Source organism: Cetorhinus maximus, chromosome 4 (genome assembly GCF_964194155.1).
Source record: "Cetorhinus maximus chromosome 4, sCetMax3.hap1.1, whole genome shotgun sequence".
Lineage (NCBI taxonomy): Eukaryota > Metazoa > Chordata > Chondrichthyes > Lamniformes > Cetorhinidae > Cetorhinus > Cetorhinus maximus.
Window position 1 is genome coordinate 38,954,648 of NC_135882.1, and position 19,229 is coordinate 38,973,876.

General features: G+C 49.5%; 1 protein-coding gene across 8 annotated transcripts in view; it reads right to left on the reverse strand.

Moving 5' to 3' along the window:
• The window catches only part of itprid1 (ITPR interacting domain containing 1), a 259,239-nt gene that overhangs the window by 41,820 nt on the left and 198,190 nt on the right, over window positions 1–19,229 (reverse strand). For 7 of the 8 annotated variants that reach the window (XM_078540090.1, XM_078540089.1, XM_078540083.1 and 4 more), the window contains one exon: window positions 1,483–1,788. The exons of the other annotated variant lie outside the window; for it this stretch is intronic. In XM_078540090.1, the coding sequence (XP_078396216.1) occupies window positions 1,483–1,788 (306 nt within the window). The remainder of the gene's footprint in view (window positions 1–1,482; window positions 1,789–19,229) is intronic. 8 annotated transcript variants of the gene reach the window in all.

A 19,229-nucleotide genomic window follows, 5' to 3' on the forward strand; every position in this document is an offset into this window, starting at 1 on the left:
TCTTGGATCAAGTTTTCGGCCATCTGACCTGATATCTCCTTGGCTGGCTCTAAGTCATATTTTGTTCCATAATGTTGCTCTGAAACACCTTGGGGCATTTTATGATGTTAAAGATACGATATTAATATAAGTTGTTGTTACTCTGCATCACTGTATATCGTGTTGATCAGTATTATACTGTCCTGCATTATATAATGTTGTGTTGCCCTGTATCATGTCATCCTCTGTTACTGTACTTTGTGTTGCACCATACCATACTGCCCTGCCTGATGGTATATTGTATTATCCCATATTACACAGTCCGGTGTTGCTGTATGTTTTGTTATCCCATGTTATATTGCCTTGCATTATTATGTTTTATTGTTGCATAAATTATGTTTTCCTGTATTATTCTGTATGTTACCTTTGCATTGCCCCATGTTATATTGTCCTGCATTACTGTATATTGAGATGTGATTTGGCAAAACTGGACTGGAAACAACAACCTGAAGGTAAATTAGTGTCAGATTAGTGGGAGGCATTGAATGAGGAGAGAGGTTTAGAACAAATACGAAACAAAGACTTTCATTTATACAGCACCTTTCATGACCACTGGACTTCTTGAAGCACTTTATAGCCAAAGAGGTACTTTTGAAGTGTAGTCACTATTATAATGGAGGAAATGTGGCAGCTAATTTGCACACAGCAAAATCCTACAAACAGCAATGTGATAACAACCAGCTCTAGCAGTCCCAGAACTCAGTAGTAGGCACTGCTGGGGCTACAAGTAGGCCCTGGGAAAAAGAGGACATGGCTTCTGGGCCTACTTAAGTCCCAGGTTTTGGACAGGGAAGCACGGGGTCCCTAAGGAGGAGTTGGCGGGGTTGGGGGAGGTGGGGGGGGGGGGGGGGGGGGGTGGTTAGGAGGATGTGTTTTGGATGCCAGGCAGGGGGGAACAAAGAGGCGGCTAACATCTTGGTAGGGTGCCTTCGATGTGCACAGGCACCCCCTCAAAGGTTGTACCCCACTTGTTTCCCAACTTTTGAGCAGTTTGCTTAAAAATCTTCCTACCCACTCCCACACGCCTGCCCACGCCAACTGTATTATGGAGCAGGCAGCGTAATAGATTGATTGGCTTGATAGCAAGCTTAATTGCCCATTAATTGTTTATTTAAAAATTGCGGTTGAGCTGCTGATTTAGGTGCCTGCCTGCCTACCATATTATGGGGACCGGGTCAGGGGTGGGTGGGAAGGCAGTCGGCTCGCCACCCCCACCTCCATCATATTTTACCCTCCCCCATCCACAAAAACATGCCTGTTAGATGGCCATAAAATCCAGTCCCCCCCACATATGGAATAATGTACAACTTTTACGTAGATCTGTTGAGGGTAGAAACATGTTGCACATGTTAGTGAAGCTTTAATTCAATTACAATTAAAGTGATTGTTACTATAGCTATTTTTGAGAAGTATAAATTAATAAAAAATACTGAGATTTCTTACATTTTGCAGAATGGTTCTAAAATCCAGCATTTCTGAATGAAGGTTTGGCTTTTTTGCTTTTAACTCTGCACCTTTGTCAGCTTCCAGGTTGGATTCAGTGTCATTTTTATTTGATGCAGAAGGAGCTGGGCTTAGTCCTGAGACAGGAGGCACTGGCACCTTCTGTGAGGTGGGTGCTGGTGCTGGTGCAGGAATTGTACAGCTGGATGAAGGCCAAGGCCAGCTTGTTGATGTTGCATCCCCTGTTTGCCTCAGCACATCCATGTATGAACAGAAGGAAGACTGCTCCTCCACCAAACTCTGAAACTGTTAAAAGATAGATCAGAAGTTTAGCACAATTTTATTTGAAAACTTGTAATCATATTTTCTACAGTTTCTACAAACAGTCAAATTCAGAAGTGATGATGAATGTGTTGGTCATAAGAACATAAGAAATAGGAGCAGGAGTAGGCCATTCAGCCCCTCAAGCCTGCCTCGCCATTCAATAAGATCATGGCTGATCTGCCCCAGGTCTCAACAACTCCTCTTTCGTGATAGCTCCTCATAGCCCTCAACAGCCCAATATTTCAAAAATCTGTCTACCTCCTCTTTAAATACTTTCAGTGATCTAGCCTCCACAACTCTCTGGGGTAGAGAATTCCAGACATACACTACCCTCTGAGAGAAGAAATTCCTTCGCATCTCAGTTTTAAATGAGTGTCCCTTTATCCTGTAACTATGTTCCCTAGTTCGAGATTCCCCCACTAGTGGAAACATCTTCTCAACATCTACCCTGTCAAGCCCCCTCAGAATCTTGTACGTTTCAATAAGATCACCTCTCATTCTTCTAAGCTCTAATGAAAAAAGGCCTAACCTGTTTAGCCATTCTTGATAAATCAACTCCTTCATCCCAGGAATCAGCCTAGTGAATCTCTTTTGAACTGCCTCCAATACCAGCATATCCTTTCTTAAATACGGGGACCAAAACTTTCCACAGTACTCCATAAAGCAACACAACCCAACATATGTAGATTTGAAGGAGATACAGTTAGAGGCAATAGGAAAAATAAATGAACTATCAAAAGTTAAAGTTTACACACAATGTTAAGGAGGAGATATTTATTTACGCTTATTAATGGATGCTGGTCCAACAAGCTACCAATTCTTTAGATTAACAAGTTGGACTCAAAACATTGCAGTGCCACTCCAATTCTCAACTATTCCTTGGTTTTTGAGGGAAAATTCATATTTGGGTGGAATTTCCTTCACGAGAACATGGATCAAAACTAGAAGCGGAATTTTCCATGCCTGCTGGTGGCAGGTAGCATGAGTGGACAATGTGATGCGATCAGTTTCACGACGGCGAGAAGGCAGGTCGCGATTGTCTGCTCAGCCTGCCAACAGCAGGCCATGTTTCCTGCCATCGGTCATCAGGAATCTCATTGTAATACATCAGCGTATCATTAACAGGCCATCTGCCGGTCTCTTACGTGCCCGCTGGATTGTCTGTCCACATTGGTGGGAAAGCACGCCGATGTGTTTCACGACAGCACAGTGGCAACGTGCACTTGGCGGCCTTCACTTTGGGTGAACTGGAGGTAAATGTACAGCAACTTTCTGTAGAGCTCGCCAGGGTCGCCTGTTGCTTTGCAGGCTTCAGGGACGCCGGGGTTTGGGGTTAAGTGCCACACTGCTACGGAGGTGACTTTTGAGGGTGAGGGGTAGCAGGGGGAAAGTGCAGCTCTGCCTTTGAGGTGACTTGTGAGGGGGAGCGGAGGACAAGTGCAGCCCTGCCTCTGAGTGGACATTTTGGGGGGTGGGGGGGTGGGGGCAGGTACATCAGGATCATGGAGCCTGGTGAGCTAGCTGTATGCCTGATGGGTGTGAAGAGGATAGAGGAGAGAGTGACTGAGGCTCCTGGCTATGCAGAGGCAGGAGCAGCAACCTTAGGAAGAAGGGGTGGGTGGGGCTCCCACACACGCTGCCCAAGAGCCACAGCGGGCCATCACAGGCCAGCGCCTAGAGACACCCAGAGTCTATAGATGTCATCTTTCATTCCTACAGATGACCAAGAACCAGTGTTGCCAAAGACTGCGAATGTCTAGTGAACTGATGGCTCATACCTGCCAGCTACTGCAGGATTTGGCGCTATGTGGACATGGGGGGCATCCACTGCCAGTGACTGTGAAAGTGACCACGGTGCTCAATTTTTATGCCAGTGGCTTCTTTCAGGGCTCCACAGGTGACCTCTGTGGGATATCACAAGCCGCCACCCACAAATGCATCCTTGGGATCACGGGATCACAACCTTGTGATATTCGCCCAGGACCAGGACAGCCAGGATGCAAGAGTGATTAGATTTGCACAGATCTCAGGTTTCATGCAAGTGCAGGGAGCCATTGACTGCACTCACGTGGCGCTCAGATCTCCGTCGCAACACACACCACGAGGGATTCCATTCGCTGAACGTGCAGCTGGTGTGCGACCACCACAAACACATCCTGCAGATCTGCGCACGGTTTCCAAGGTGTGTACACAGATCCCTGAAGTCTCCCAGGGTCCACCGAAGCTGCAGGGATGGCTCCCCGGGGACAAGGGCTACCCACAGAGTGGCTGATGACACATGTGCGGCAGCCTCAGACTGCAGCAGAGTGACGCTAAAATGAGGCTCATGTTGCAACTTACAACTTGGTGGAGCAAAACCATCGGGATGCTGAAAATGAGGTTCTGGTGCTTGGAATGGTCTGGTGGAGCCCTGTAATACAGTCCGCAGAGGGTGTCACACATTGTCGTCACCTGCTGCACCCTTTACAACCTGGTGCTGGAGGAGGAGATGGAGGAGCTGGAGATCTCATCCAATGAGGAGTAAGCCGACAGGGATAAGGGTGAAGAGGTCCTCGAAGGCGACGATGATGGGGATGAGGACTTCGGACTGGCCAGATGAGGCAGGCAAGCTCGGGAGGCCCTCATAGCTGCTAGATTTGTGGAGGATGATGACGACATGAAGTGAGGAGACACCATAGATCCTCACATTTCATCTATGAATATTTGACTCCAGTCTGGCTAAAGACAGTGCACATACCCTCTGTGATAATACTCTTGTCGTGAAGATGTAGTGGAGGCCCAAATAGTCGTTCGATTGCAGGAGGATGATGATGACATGCAGTGAGGACACTCCATAGATCTTCACATAGCCTCTGAGAATGTCTGACTCCTGTCTGGCTGAGGGCATCTCGCTTGCATTCTCTGATCAGGGTCATATCATAGAGACGAAGCCATGAAACTTTAGAGGCATCTGATCCTTTGTCTGCCTTCAGGAGCACAACGTCACAGGTCACAGATGCTGAAGAGATGGGGACCAGCCCCGCCTTAAAGGTGCTGAGAGCACACAGAGAGAATGATGGAACTCTGTGATGCCTGCCCCAACATTATGGCAGCAATGACAAGCACCATCGAGGTGCAGGCATCAGTAATGTTTTCAGGGAGTGTGAGGCTGGACTTTGGTCTGAAGGCTGCACAAAGCACATGGAAGAGGCCCTGGGCTGAGACACCTGCCTTTATCTTGTGCAGAAAGGTTTCACATCTGAGTGACAGGAACATTGCTCATCAGAACAAGGAGCCATAGGCAGGGAGGCATTCTTGGGAGTTTATTGACAATAATGAACAGTATGTACAAGTGATTAACACCCGTGCTCAGGCTGTGCAACTACGGGTGGAATTTCATGGCCCCGTTGTGGCGGGGTCAGGGCTGTAAAATGCAGCAAGCCATTCAAAAGTCTTTGATGGGACTGTAGAATCCCGTGCCATAAAATTCCGCCCTACATCTTCTTAGCTTCTTAGCTTTCCTAATCCTGCCACCATGTCTTGTTGCTCCCCGTCCACCACAGTAGAGCTGGAGGCAGCCTGCTGACTGGTATGTCCTGCCTGTGAAGCCCTTGGTGGGTGTCCTCTGGAGGGCCCCGGCCCGCTTTTGGGGTCCTGCTGTGTGGCAGTGGCACCCTCCTCGGCCTGTAGAGCTGGAGTTGCTGAGGTCACAGGAAGAGGGGATTCGTATGGGCCAGACATTCCTGGAGTTACCTGGATGGATAGCCCTGGGGGTTACACCTGTTGACCTTCCTCCCTGTGGGTGCCCAAGGGCCCCTGGCTGACTTCTTGAGGAGAATGGGAGGCTGGGGTGAGATCAGGCTCACCAGATTTTGATCCTGAGGCTATTCTAAAGCTAGGTCCCAATGAGGTGTGTGTCGCTGCGCTGGTGGGGGGTGTAGGTGAGCGCTGTGATGGAACTTCAAGGAGGGTGCCTCCAGATTCTTCTTCAGAGGTTTCTTTGAGGGCTTGTTGGAGGCCCTGGGTCATGGACTCCATCAGCTGTTTCCCAGATTTGCCTGCAGAATCAAGGGGAGTTAATTAGTACATGGCAGTGGCCTGTGAAACAGGACACATCACTCAATACATGATTGTCTGAGGGATGTTGCACTGCTGGATCCTCACTTGGTAGAGCACTGCTGACCTCACCGGCAGCACAGGACCGATCTAGATCATCACTGGCCAGCTGGAAGGCTCTGTTTTCAACGTCCATGAGGACCTTGATTTCAGGCATTCCTCCACCAGTCTGTGTCTCTTATTGTGTGCCAGCTTGTCCTGCATGAACAGAGATGGAAACAGTGTAAGCAGGATGCCTGCCAGACCAGATGACAAGTATACCTGGCATATATGGGTGATGAGTGGCCCTATGGACGGGATGAGGACAATGAAGGTGTGTGTGAGAGAGCGAATAGTGACGTCCCTTGAACTGTTAGTGAGTGAGATCCCTGTGGATATGTGATGGGTTTGTGAGTGTGTGAGTTGAGTGTGATGAGAAAAGTGACTTACCCTGGCAGAACGGAGGAGATCATTCATCCTCTTGCAGCACTGGGTGGCTGTCCTTTTTTGAAGGGCGTGGCACTGACCACCACTGCCATCATATACGAAGCCTGGTTGGTCACGCCACTGCCCATCCTGCAGAGCGGGGGGTAGAAACCATTGCGATGGTCCTCTACGTTGTCCAAAAGGCGTTCCAGTGACGCAACACTAAACTTGGGGGCTGCAGTCTTTTTGCCTTTCGTGCACATCTTCCCTGCAGCTGGCCTGGAAGCACTGAGATGTGTGCACCATGGCTAGACTTTAAATATGGCACCTGACGTGATGAAGGAGTGAGGTGATGGTGTGCTGGGTGAAAGAGAGCCCACCGCCCTGGAAACGGCATGCTCCCTGGGAGCACATAATTAATGCAACAGGTTTGGGACGATATGGCGTGAAAAGAAGATAAAATGACAATCCGGCCCCGTGTTTGTCGTTAAGTCCTTTCACAAGATGTGAACATGACTGGAAAGGCCAACATTTCTTGCCCATCCATGACTGCCCTTGAGAAGGTGGTGGTGAGCTGCCGCCTTCAACCGCTGCAGTCCATGTGGTACAGGTGTTGTTCGGAAGGGAGTTCCATGATTTTGGCCCAATTACAATGAAGGAATGGTGATATAGTTCCAAGTCTCAATGGTGTGGGGCTTAAAGTGGATTTTGCGCTGGTGCAGTCAAAGGAGCATTGGTGAGTTGTTGCAGCGCATCTTGTATGTAGGACACACTGCTGTGTAGTGGTGGAAGGAGTGAATGTTTAAGGTAGTTAATGGGATGACAATCAAGTGGGATGCTTTGTCCTGGATGGTGTCAAGCTTCTTGAATGTTGTTTGAGCTGCCTTTATCCAGGCAAGTGGAGAGTATCCCATCACACCCCTAACTTGTGCCTTGTAGATAGTGGACAGGCTTTGAGGAGTCAGGAGGTAAGTTACTCAACTCAGAATTCCCAGTCTCTGACCTGCTTTTGTGGCTACAGTATTTATATGGTTGGTCCAGTCCAGTTTCTGGTCGATGGTAACTCCCAGGATGTTGATAGTGATTCAGTGATGGTAATGCCATCAAATGTCAAGAGAAGACGGTTAGATTATCTATGGTTGGAGATGGTCATTGTCTGGCACTTATGTGACGCGAATGTTACTTGCCACTTAGCAGTCCAAGTGTGAAAGTTATCCAGGGGTTGGACATTAACGGGGGACGGATTACCCACTACCCACGCCACCCACCCCCACCAACACCCCCACAATAATCCCTTGACCTAAAAGTCGTCTGGCAACTCGCCAACCAGATATCCGGCTGCCCAACTTATGCTGGAAGTTGCCTTAATTGGGTCAGAGTGGGACTTCCGCTATCAGGGAGGAAGTCCTGCCTTAGAGAGCTGCTGGCCATTCTGATTGGCCGGCTGCTCTGTATTCCCAGCAGCGTCAAAAGAGAGTTATGGCCACTGTATGGCCACTGCTGGAACTACAAGCAGTCCCAAAGAGGGAAAGATGAAGGCCAGGATTTTTCTCTCTCGTCCATGGCAGGCGCCATGGCAGGCGGAATTGGAAAATGTCACGTGAGTGGAAAAATCTGTTTTAGGTCAGTGAGAAAACAGGTTGAGATCATCAGCTCCTGACGTCAATGGCAGCATGCGTTTCCTGCTGCATGATGTCAGGAAGGTCATTTTAGTACATTTGAATATCATGCATACTCATTATAATGGCTGCTCACCAGAATCACCCCCACTCCCCTCACCCCCATGCTAGATTAAAAGGGCTCTTCGGCATCTAATTAGACCGATGTGTTTCACAACCGGATATAAGCAACATGCACCTGGTGACCTGCACTTTGCTCATGACTTTGAGATTTGTTCACCGCCCTTGCATCGCGCAGCACTTGTGGTAACTCGGGCTCAGCGCCAGGCTTCATAGGCAGCACCACTTTGCTTTCAGGGGGTTTTCATACGCAAGACCCTACCTACCAGACCATCAGTAAGGCAAGGGTGGCTTGTAACGTGCTGCAGGGCAAGGGCTCAACTGGGGGAGGGTGGAGTGGAGAGAGTCAAGGCAAAGGCTCCACCTGGAGGAGCAGGGGGGTAAGAGTGGCAAAGATTACACTCACAGACATGTCTAGGGGATTGCAGGTTTGCAGCGTCCTTCAGGCCAAGATGGGGAAGGGAATCTTCCAAAGGGTCATAAGTGAGTTTGGGCAACAATGGAGGATGGCAGAGTGAAGAAGCACTTCAATTTACATTGCTGATCTTGCAATGACTGTCCTTGTCCCATCCAGGGAGGAGGGGGAATGTCAGCCCAGGGTCAGTCGTGCCCAGCATGTTGTGTGCAGGGCATAGTCATTAAATCAGATGCTTCGGTCCGGGTTGTTTCTGACTTAATACTGGGCTGCCCGACATTGCCCGGCTGCAGATGGCATACTCACTGTCAGGTTAGGCCTCTGCAGATTATATATGGGATAAAGATAGTGTTTGCCCATTCAAAGGTCTCATGGGGGAGTCACTATGGGCTGAATCTTACCCATGTCGGGCGGGCGCGGAGCCAATCGCTGCCTGCGATTGACTGCGCGCCACCATTTTATGTGGGCGGGCCAATTAAGGCCCGCCCAGCATAATACACATTCCGTGGTGCTCAGTGCTACCTGTGCGGGCGGGGGAGGAGGGAGAGTCGGGACCTGTGCTCTTTCGCGGATGCGCACAAAAGAGCGCAGCAATCTCCCTGAGGCAGATTAAGTTCATAATAAAACTTTTGAATAAAGGAAGTTAAAAATTATTTAAACATTTCCCATCATGTGACAGTGTCACATGAGCTGGGACATGTTTGTCGATTTTGCAAAATTTAATTAATTATTTTATGAAACCTTCAGGAAACCTCATCCCACTCGTGAATGAGGTTTCCTGAAAAACGTGAGGGCTGCTTGGACTCTTCGCCTGCCCACCAACCTTATGGTTGGACAGGCAGCACGGTTAACTACTTTAATTGCTTTTATAATGGCCTTTTTAGGCCGCTGACAGTTCGGCGGGCGTGCAACCGCCTCCGTCGCATGCCCGGCAGTCCAAGTATCAAAATGACACGCGATGACATCGGGATGCATGCCCAACGTCATCACGTGTCATTTTGCACGTCGGCATGTCGGGCCCGCCCCTGCACTCCAACAGCAATATTCTGGCCTATATTTCACTGTGCAATAGGCCTCAAGATAGGGATGGGTAAGGACCAAATGGGGCATAAACACATCCACCTTAAATGATTCACGGGGTTACATAGAGATATCCACAACAATCACAATGGGATCAAGCATTGGATGGGGAGGCTTGAGATATTTGGAGGGAGGGAATCCTGAAAATTATGCTCTTTCAGGATGATGGGAAAGATTTCCACAGTCACACAGGGAGGGTCCAAGCTGGTCTGGTAGTGAGACCTCAGCACCACCATCTTACAACCTGAAGTGATAGCGCAGGACAAAATTAAACTGAGGAAAAAGTCTGCTGGTGAGGGCTCTGAAGGCCCTTTGGAGGAGTGGTGCACTGCACTTGGGGGCCGATTAAAGGGGCACCCAACTTAAATTTCTACTCCCAAATTAGGAGGGATGCACGGTTGAGACATGTTAGGAACCTTTCAATGACAATGCAGGGAATCAAAAGAGTGAGGCAATGAAGAGTATTCATGCAAGATTAATCCTGAATTGTGACACTAATTGATCTCTTTGTATTAACCCCTTGTTCCAACTGTGCCATTTGTCCAGATCGATAATGAGGTCAAGAGCATCTGGGTGACTGGACGAGCTGCAGATGCATCTTAAAAGCAGGAGCTCAGAGTCTTGGCGCTGGCAGGTTAACAGGTGAGAAACCTCAGCCCCACCTCAAATACTCTCAGTTCCTCAATGAAAGTTAGATCTCATGGGGAGGATTTTCCCCTTGTCGGGTGGGTGCAGTGGGCGGGCCTGGGAGCAGCTGCGCAACGTTCCGCTGCCCATGATCGGACTCCAACCGTGATTTAACAGCCAGCCAGGGTGAATCGCGTGCTGAAACGCTCAGCACTGCCTGGGTGGCAGGGGGAGGGAGGCGAGCGGGGAAGCCAGCGCATGGGTAGGGGTGCGTTCAGCGAAAGCTCCTTCAAGGCAGAGCTGCCTCAGGGAGCTGAAGATTTTTAACGTGAAAAATACAGAATGGCAAAATAAGGAAAACATGTCCCCTCATGTGACTGTCACATGAGCAGAGACATGTTAAAAATTAATTTTAAAAGTTTTTAATTTTGTTTTAATCACTGGTCGAAACCTCATCCTGCCCGTGGATGAGGTTTTGCAAAATACAAAGGACGCTTGGCCTATTCACGTGCCCGCCAACTGAACGGTTGGATGGGCAGCAGAAAATTTGATTTAATTAATTGATTAAGGCCCTTAATAAGCCTCTTAATTGTTGGCGGGCGTGCTGCCGACTCTTGTGCACGCCCACCGAGCAAAATAGCGCGAGAGTGCATGATAACATTGGGACACTCGCCCGACATCATTGCCGGTCGGGTCGGGCACGCGCCCGCCTAATGAGAGAAAAATTTTGCCCCATGTGTATTCCAAAGAATTTAATATTAGAGTGCAGTAGATGTGGATCCCAGGGCCTGGCCAAAGCAATCTCATTGCAGTTGTTCATATAAAGGCGGAGGGAGGGAGGAAGGAGCACCTTGAAACATACCTTGCACTGGCCAGGATTTCAGTGGCGAATAGGTGCAGACACTAGAACCAAGCCCTTGAACCCACAGTCACTCAGTAGTCATCAAGAGAAATAGTACCTTTGGACCATCATGCTGACTCGTCTTTTTCTCATTGATGCTGCAGAGAGGAGACCTTCAGGAAGATAGAGGTTGGATGTTTTGCTGCCTACATAATCGCATACAGGCAGGAGGGAAGGCGGTGAGGATTGCGACAGTGGTGTCAGGCTCGGCAAAGTGAGACGCTCCACCCTTATGACCAAGGGGCAGCAGGGCCCCCTCCGGGCGCAGAGGATGAGGCTCACAGGAATGTTGTCCATAAGTGCCTCTCAAGACCCAGGGTGTACAGAACACGCATGTCTTTTCATTAGATCAGCGAGAATCAGTGTCGCCGATGCCTCTGCATGTCCAGGGATCTGGTGGCTTATATCTGCCACATTCTCCAGGAGTTGACAACACGAGGACTGGGAGGACATCCAATGCCAGTGACTCTGAAAGTCTCTGCCACTCTTAACCTCTACACTAGTGGCTCATTCCAGAGCTCCTCTAGGGAGCTCTGTGGGATCTCTCAAGCTTTGGCGCACAGGAGGTGACAGACATCCTTTTTGCCAAGGCCCACAGCTAGGTTGACTTCGCTAGAGATCAAGCAAGCCAGGATGCTAGAGCTCTGGGCTTTGTTGCAACTTCCAGATTCCCACAGGTGCAGAGTACCATCAACTACATTCACATGGCTGTAAGAGCTCCCTGGCAACAGGCACTCCAATACATCAACAGGAAAGGCTTCCACTCGCTTGAAGTGCAGCTGCTCTGTGACCACAAGAAACAAATCATGCAGGTTTGTGCCAGATAATCAGAAAGCTGCCACGACTCATACATCTTGAGTAGATTGCAGATCCTAGACATCTTTAAGGCACCACACTGAATCCAGGGTTGACTCCTCAGTGACAAATGGTGCTCGGAAAGGACATGGCTGATGGCGCCCATGCGGCGGACACCAAAATTCTGCCAAGAGAAGGTACAACGATGCTCATGCCACTACCTGAACATTGGTGGAGCAATGTATCTTGAAGATGCAATTCCGATGCTTTGACAGATCTGGCAGAGCACTCCAGTACACTCTTCAAAGGGTCTCACGGATCATCACTGCACAATGCACAACCTGGTACTGGAAACGGGTGAGGACCTGCCAGATGCCGACATTGAGGAGTTGCACGTCTCCTTCAATCAGGGGTGGGGGATGTAATTGTGGGCCTTCGCAAACAGGGTGTCTGAAAGGGATGAGGGCGATGAGGTCCAGGAATCTGAGGCTGCAGGGGAAGAGACCATAGCACAGGCCAGACGAGGCAGGCGTGCACGTGAGACCCTCATAACCACCAGAGGAGGATGACGAGTTGTAGTGAGTTTCCTCCTGGACAAGTGCCCTCCATCATGGGCCCACATGAACATTTCAAAAATGCACTTCCACCTGTGAGTACTTATACCTTTATCTAACCATTGTCCTGATTATGACCCTGAAGGATGAGGAAGCCTCAGAACACGTGTCCTTGCTGAGATGAGATGCTACCTGGAGGAGGGCATCCCGACATCAGGCGTCACTTGCTTCTTCTAGCATCTCTCCAAAATCCCAGTCGCTACGGCAGCCTAGTAGAGGCAGGAGCTGCTGTACAATCCTCAGTGGAGTCTTAGCTATATGCCTTCAGTCTGAGAAAGCTCCTCAACAAGATACATCTCCACCAATGGGCCAACATATTCTGTCGCCTTGATGGTGATACCTTGACGGTAACACTGATAGGCCACACTTGGGCCAAGGTTGCCAAGGATGTTCCGCAGGTTTTAATCCATTTTGACATCACTTAGTCACCTGTGTCACCTTCTTCTCCATCACATTGACATCTGGCACTCTCAGTTAGAGATGCAGGCCTGCATTCATCCTGACCTTTTCAGGGATGTGGACCACCTGAGGATCACAATGTTCACACGCTTGCCGGCCAATCATTAAAATGCATCCTCTTGGACACAGTCTGCCCTCATGGCCAGCCCTGGCCTTTTCAAGCTCCAAAATGCTAAGAGACCATGAAGCCCTCAAGGTCATGCCTCGTTGGTAATGAAGAGCACACTTCAGTTTCAACACATCCTCGCTCTTATCCCATTGCTGCCCTTAACATTGTCTAAAGCTATCATATGAGCTTCCAGAGCATGCTCAAATGCTCCATTGACCGTAACACATCACCATTTGGATTTATCATCACTGACCTCGGCGTGGGTTTAGGTGAGGGTATGGTACGCAGTAGGTATGGCACAGCGCTGCATCCCTACATTGTGACGAGAGCCTTGTGGCCGCAATACAGACAACAACAAGGTAAGAAAGGCTCAAGGTTGTAGAGTCGAACACCAGTGCAATAATGTGGCTTCAAGGGGCAGAGATCCGACACATTGAGGTGGGAAGGTGCTCACAATTATTAGTGAGCTTAGCATATGTGCACCCAAAGAGTTGGCAACTTGCAAGGCAGACACAAGCTCTGAGTAAGGGCTAATAGATTGAAAATCCTGCCAGACGATAGTGAGTACATGGAGTTCCAGGTATATGACCCTTCTTCGTGCGTTCAAACATCTCTCCGTGGGCACGACAACTTCACCTTTCAATAATGCAGGTGAGATGTGTGAACGCCTCAGCCTCAATCTTGAACAGCCAAGAATGAACATGACATGACCCAGTAAAACATGTGAATGAGGTTCCTTCCACAAGCACACTTAACATTAAGGATGAGGCATCACTGATTTCGGGAATGATCTGAGAATGGACACAGACTGTGGTGATATGGAAGCACACTACATAGATGAGAGGCCCATGACAGCGACATCTATGATAAGTGAGGAGAGGGACCATGGTGTCACAACTGATCAACAACAACACAGCTCACCATAAAGAGGAGGCATTAACAAGAGATGTGAAATAAGTGTAATTATATTTACATTGATGAAAATTATATACGTGTGGTTCACACCTGTGCCACTGTCGTGCACCTAATATTTAATCATTTTCTTAACCCTACCGCTACGTTTTGGTGCATACCCAACATCCTCAGTGGAGGTGGAGGCAGCCTGTTGACTGCTACGCTCTTCGTCTGTGATGACTTTGGCAGACGTCCTCTGGAGGGTTGAAGCTTGGGGGACCCAGGCCTGCTTTGGTCTCCACTGTGGGGCAGGTGCACCTTCCTTGGCCTGTGGAGCTGGAGGCAGAAGGGGCTGGGATCAGTTAGACACTCCTGGAGTCACCTGGGTGGATGTCGCCAGGGGTATTGGTCCACCCCTATGGGTGCCCGAAGTCCCTTGGCTGACTCCTTGAGGAGAAGGTGCAGATGGAGTGTGATCGAGTTGCCCCGCCTCCCTCTGACATAGCCACTGATGGATACCACCAATGCCTACACTGATGAAGTGCAGATCTTGATGCAGTGTAGGACCTATGCCCTGGACCAAGGTCTCCATGGTCACCGCCATTCTATCAGTGTTGACCTCAGTGCTTTGGCATTCCAGTGCTATTACCTCAGAATGAACGTGGACAGGCTCTTCCATCCTACGTTGCAATCTGAGAAAAGCAGCTGATATTTCCTGATATTTCCCTGACTTTCGCTGCAGCTAACTATTCCAACTACTCCAGAGGCTCATCATCAGACTCAGACTCAACAGAACCCTGGCCTTCACTAGTCTTCCGAGTGCCGGCTATCTTGGATGTCCCTCCCTCCACTTGCTTTGGAACAGATTGTGTGCTGTGCTCACCAGATTGTGACCCCGAGGCTACCCTAGAACTAGATCCCACCAAAGTGTGTGTCTCTGCACTGGTGGAGGGTGTGGTTGCGCGTTCTGACGGGGTCTTCTCTATGGTGCTATCTTCTGGTTCCTCTTCCGAGCCGTCCTCAGGGCTGGAAATGAGGGTCTGGCTTTTTTATGCCATTGGGCACTTTCCAGAGGTGCCTATGAAAGAAAATAGAGATAATTGGTGCATGGCAGGCGACTCGAAGACACGACAGTAGACTCACGGTATCGTTGTCTGAAGGATGAGCTGATGCACGGCCAGTCCTGTCCAGCCAGCACAATGGCACGCACCACATAGGGATCGAGGGCCTTGATTCCGGCCACTCCACACCTAGGTGACTATGTGGGGGGTAGGATTAGTAAGTTTGCAGATGACACAAAGATTGGCCAGGTGGTTAACAGTGAGGTTAAGTGTCTTGGGCTTCAGGAAGATATTGACGGGATGGTCAAATGGGCAGATAAGTGGCAGATGGAATTTAACCCTGAAAAACCCTGTGAGGTGATACACTTTTGAAGGAGTAATTTGCAAGGAAGTAATCAATGAACGGTTTGGCGCTCGGAAGTTCTGAGGAACAAAGGGACCTTGGCGTGTGTGTCCATAGATCTCTGAAGGCGGAGGGGCCTGTTAGTGGGGTTGTGAAAAAGGCATATGGGACACTTGCCTTTATCAGTCAAGGCATAGATTACAAAAGTATTGAGGTCATGTTGGAGTTGTATAGGACCCTGGTGAGGCCACAGCTGGAGTACTGTGTGCAGTTCTGATCACCACATTATAGGAAGGATGTGATTGCACTGGAGGGGGTGCAGAGAAGATTCACCAGGATGTTGCCTGGGATGAAACATTTAAGTTATGAAGAAAGGTTGGATAGACTTGGGTTGTTTTTGTTGGAGCGGAGAAGACTGAGGGGCGACCTGATCGAGGTGTATAAGATTATGAGGGGCATAGACAGGGTGGATAGGGAGCAGCTGTTCCCCTTAGTTGAAGGGTCAGTCACGAGGGGACACAAGTTCAAGGTGAGGGGCAGGAGGTTTAGGGGGGATGTGAGGAAAAACTTTTTTACCCAGACGGTGGTGACGGTCTGGAATGCACTGCCTGGGAAGGTGGAGGCGGGTTGCCTCACATCCTTTAAAAAGTACCTGGATGAGACTTGGCACGTTATAACATTCAAGGCTATGGGCCAAGTGCTGGTAAATGGGATTAGGTAGGTAGGTCAGGTGTTCTCATGTGTCGGTGCAGGCTCGATGGGCCGAAGGGCCCCTTCTGCACTGTGTGATTCTGGTCTGGGATCTCTCCCTTCTATCGTGTGCCAGCCAGCTGGTCCTGCATAAAGACAAATGGAGATATTGTGAGCAGGACACATGCCAAGGTAGAGGATAAGGGTCCCTGCCTTGTGCGGGTGGTGAGTGGAGCCATGCACGAATGTGAATGTGAACAACACAGGATATGAGCCCAGATGGAGATGTGAAGATGTGTGGTGCGAGAGTGACTGGTGATGTCCCTTGAACTGGCAGTGTGGGAGATCCCTGTGTAGTGTCATCCTGAGAATGCCTGATGGGCTTGTGAGTGTGTGAGTTGAGAGTGTTGCGATGGTTGACTTACCCTGGCGGAACGGATGAGATCATTCATCCTCTTTATGCATTGGATCGCTGACCTTTTCTGTGTGGTGTTAGAGCTGACTGCCGCTGCAACCGCCTCCCAAGCTGGATTGGTGGACCTCCTCTGGCCATGATCGGGATAGTGCACATCATGGCAGTCCTCCATGGCATCCAGTAGGTGGCCCAGGGAGGTGTCACTCAATTTAGGAGCAGAGTGCTTCTTCCCTTTGGGAGCCATGTCTTCTGTGGGGCAGTCTTGGGCTGTAGACATTGAGAAGCCTGTACGTAGGTGTGGCTTAAATATGGCGCCCAGAGCAAAGAACCACTGAGGTCATTGCGGTGCAGGCCAATCAGAGGCTGCCCACCCGCAATCCAATGTGTTTCCTGCTGATGCATAATTAATGAGGCAGGAAACAGACAATACAGCACGAAAACCTGCCATTGCGCCCAGAGGGAAAAACACCGCTTTTCCCACCCTCTACCACACTTAGGGCGAAATTTTACGGCAGCGGGACTTTACGTTCTCGCCGAAGCCAATGAGGTTTAGAATGTCTCGCCACATCTTACGGCCCCGTCCCCACCGAAATGGGGCCGTAAAATTCTGCCCTTAGAGTGTGGATTGGAAAATCCCACATAAAGTCTCCTGGATTTGAGGGATTTTGGGCAGGCCTGGCTGGGGGTATGGGGACTGGGGTGGGGTTAGACATCCCAGGGAGTGAGATATGTGGGGGGGAGGGTATGATCTTGGAGGTGGTGCCCCAGATGGGCACAGGAAACCCCCAAAGGAGGTACCACCCTTCCTTCCCAACAGCAGCCCGTGGAGCCAAAGCTGCTGGGCTGCTCGCCTTGCTCATACTTTCCCCCACAGACCAAAAAATTAGTTATTGGCAGTTAATTGGCCACTTAAGGGCCTCAATAGGCCTTAGGGTGGGTGGGCTGCTTGACGCCTTACCCGGCCACTGTAACATGTGAGGCAGGTCGGGTTGGGCGAAAAGGCAATGGGCTGGCGACCTGCTTTATTTTACAAGCTGCCCACCTTCAAATATACTGGCGGGGACTGCTTCAATATCTGAGGAGTTGCAAATGGTGCTGAGCTTTATACAATCATCAGCAAACATCCCCACTTCTGACCTTATGATGGAAGGAAGGTCATTGATGAAGCAATTGAAGATGGTTGGACCTAAGACAGCTCCCTTAGCAATTCCTGCAGTGATGTCCTGGGACTGAGATGATTGACCTCCAACAACCACAACCTTTATGACTCCAACCAGCAGAGAGTTTTCCCCCTGATTCTCATTGACTCCAGTTTTGCTGGGGCTCATTGATGCCACATTTGATCAAATGTTGCCTTGCTGTCAAGGGCAGCCACCCTCAATCTCACCTCTGGGGTTAAGGTCTTTTGTCCATGTTTGGCTGTAGTGAAGTCAGGAGCCGAGTGGCCCTGGCAGAACCCAAACTGAGCATCAGTGAGCAGGTTATTGCTGTGTAAATGCCGCTTGATAGCACTTTTGATGACACCTTCCTTCACCTTGCTGATGATCAAGAGGAGACTGCTGGTGAGGTAATTGGCCAGATTAAAATTGTCCCCCTGGTGGGATCACTGAGCTCTGCCTATTGCATGCTGATTCTGCTGTTTGGCATGCAAGGAGTCCTGTGTTCTAGCTTCACCAGGTTGATACCTCATTTTTTTCTTAGATATGCCTGGTGCTGCTCCCGGCATGTCCTCCTGCACTCTTCGTTGAACCAGAGTAGATCCCCCAGCTTGATGGTAATGGTAGAATGAGGGATATGCCAGGACATAAGGTTGCAGATTGTGATTGAAAACAATTCTGCGGCTGCTGATGGTTCATAGCGCCTCATGGATTCCCAGGTTTGAGCTGCTAGATCTGTTCTGAATTTATCCCATTGATCATGGTGGTAGAACCACACAACACCATGGAGGGTATGCTCACTGTGAAAAGGGGATTTCACCTCCACAAGGACTGTGCAGTGATCACTCCTACCTATGTTATGCATAATGAGGCTTGGCTAAGAGCCCAGGCATCCATTAGTCAGTTTAAACAGGTGCACCCAAGGGAAAACATTGCTTGATTTACAGCTTTTTCTCTTAGATCTATTTTCTCAATTGCTAAATATTTATTTTCACAAGATAAAGATATGTCAAGTGTTTGTAGTTTCTGCTATTGATACTTTAAAGGTTTAGCTGATGAACACTTTTATAGGGTTGTAGTAAAAGCATTTTTTAAAGGCAGTTATGAATGAATGACTGCTTTTTAAAGCGTTTCCGCACATACCATTGTTACTTCCATGTTCATTAGTTCTTTACAGAGTATATACTGGGTGAATGACATGGAAATGCCACCAGGTTGGTATGGAGGGAAAGAGGGGTCATTAGGGGTGGGTGGAGGGGCACAGGTTGGCATGGGGTATGAGGGGCCATTGAAGGTGGGTGGAGGGGCACAGATTAGCATGGGGGTATGAGGAGCCATTGGAGGTGGGTGGAGGGGCATAGGTTGAGATGGAGGGTATGTGGGGCCATGAAGCCATGGGAGGGTGGGTAGAAGGGCATGAGTTGTCATAGATGGGGTATGGAGAGAGTGTGTAGGATGAGGGGGTGTGAGGTCTAGGGGGCCTGATTTTATATAAAACAACTGGGACGAAGTCCCAGAGTACCGAGATGAGCCTTTTAACCAGCCCGCCTTGGCGCTCGGTTGCCCCTGTGGCTGCCCCTGAATTGCTTCTGTGGGCAGTATCCTGATTTCCAGTTAGCACCCT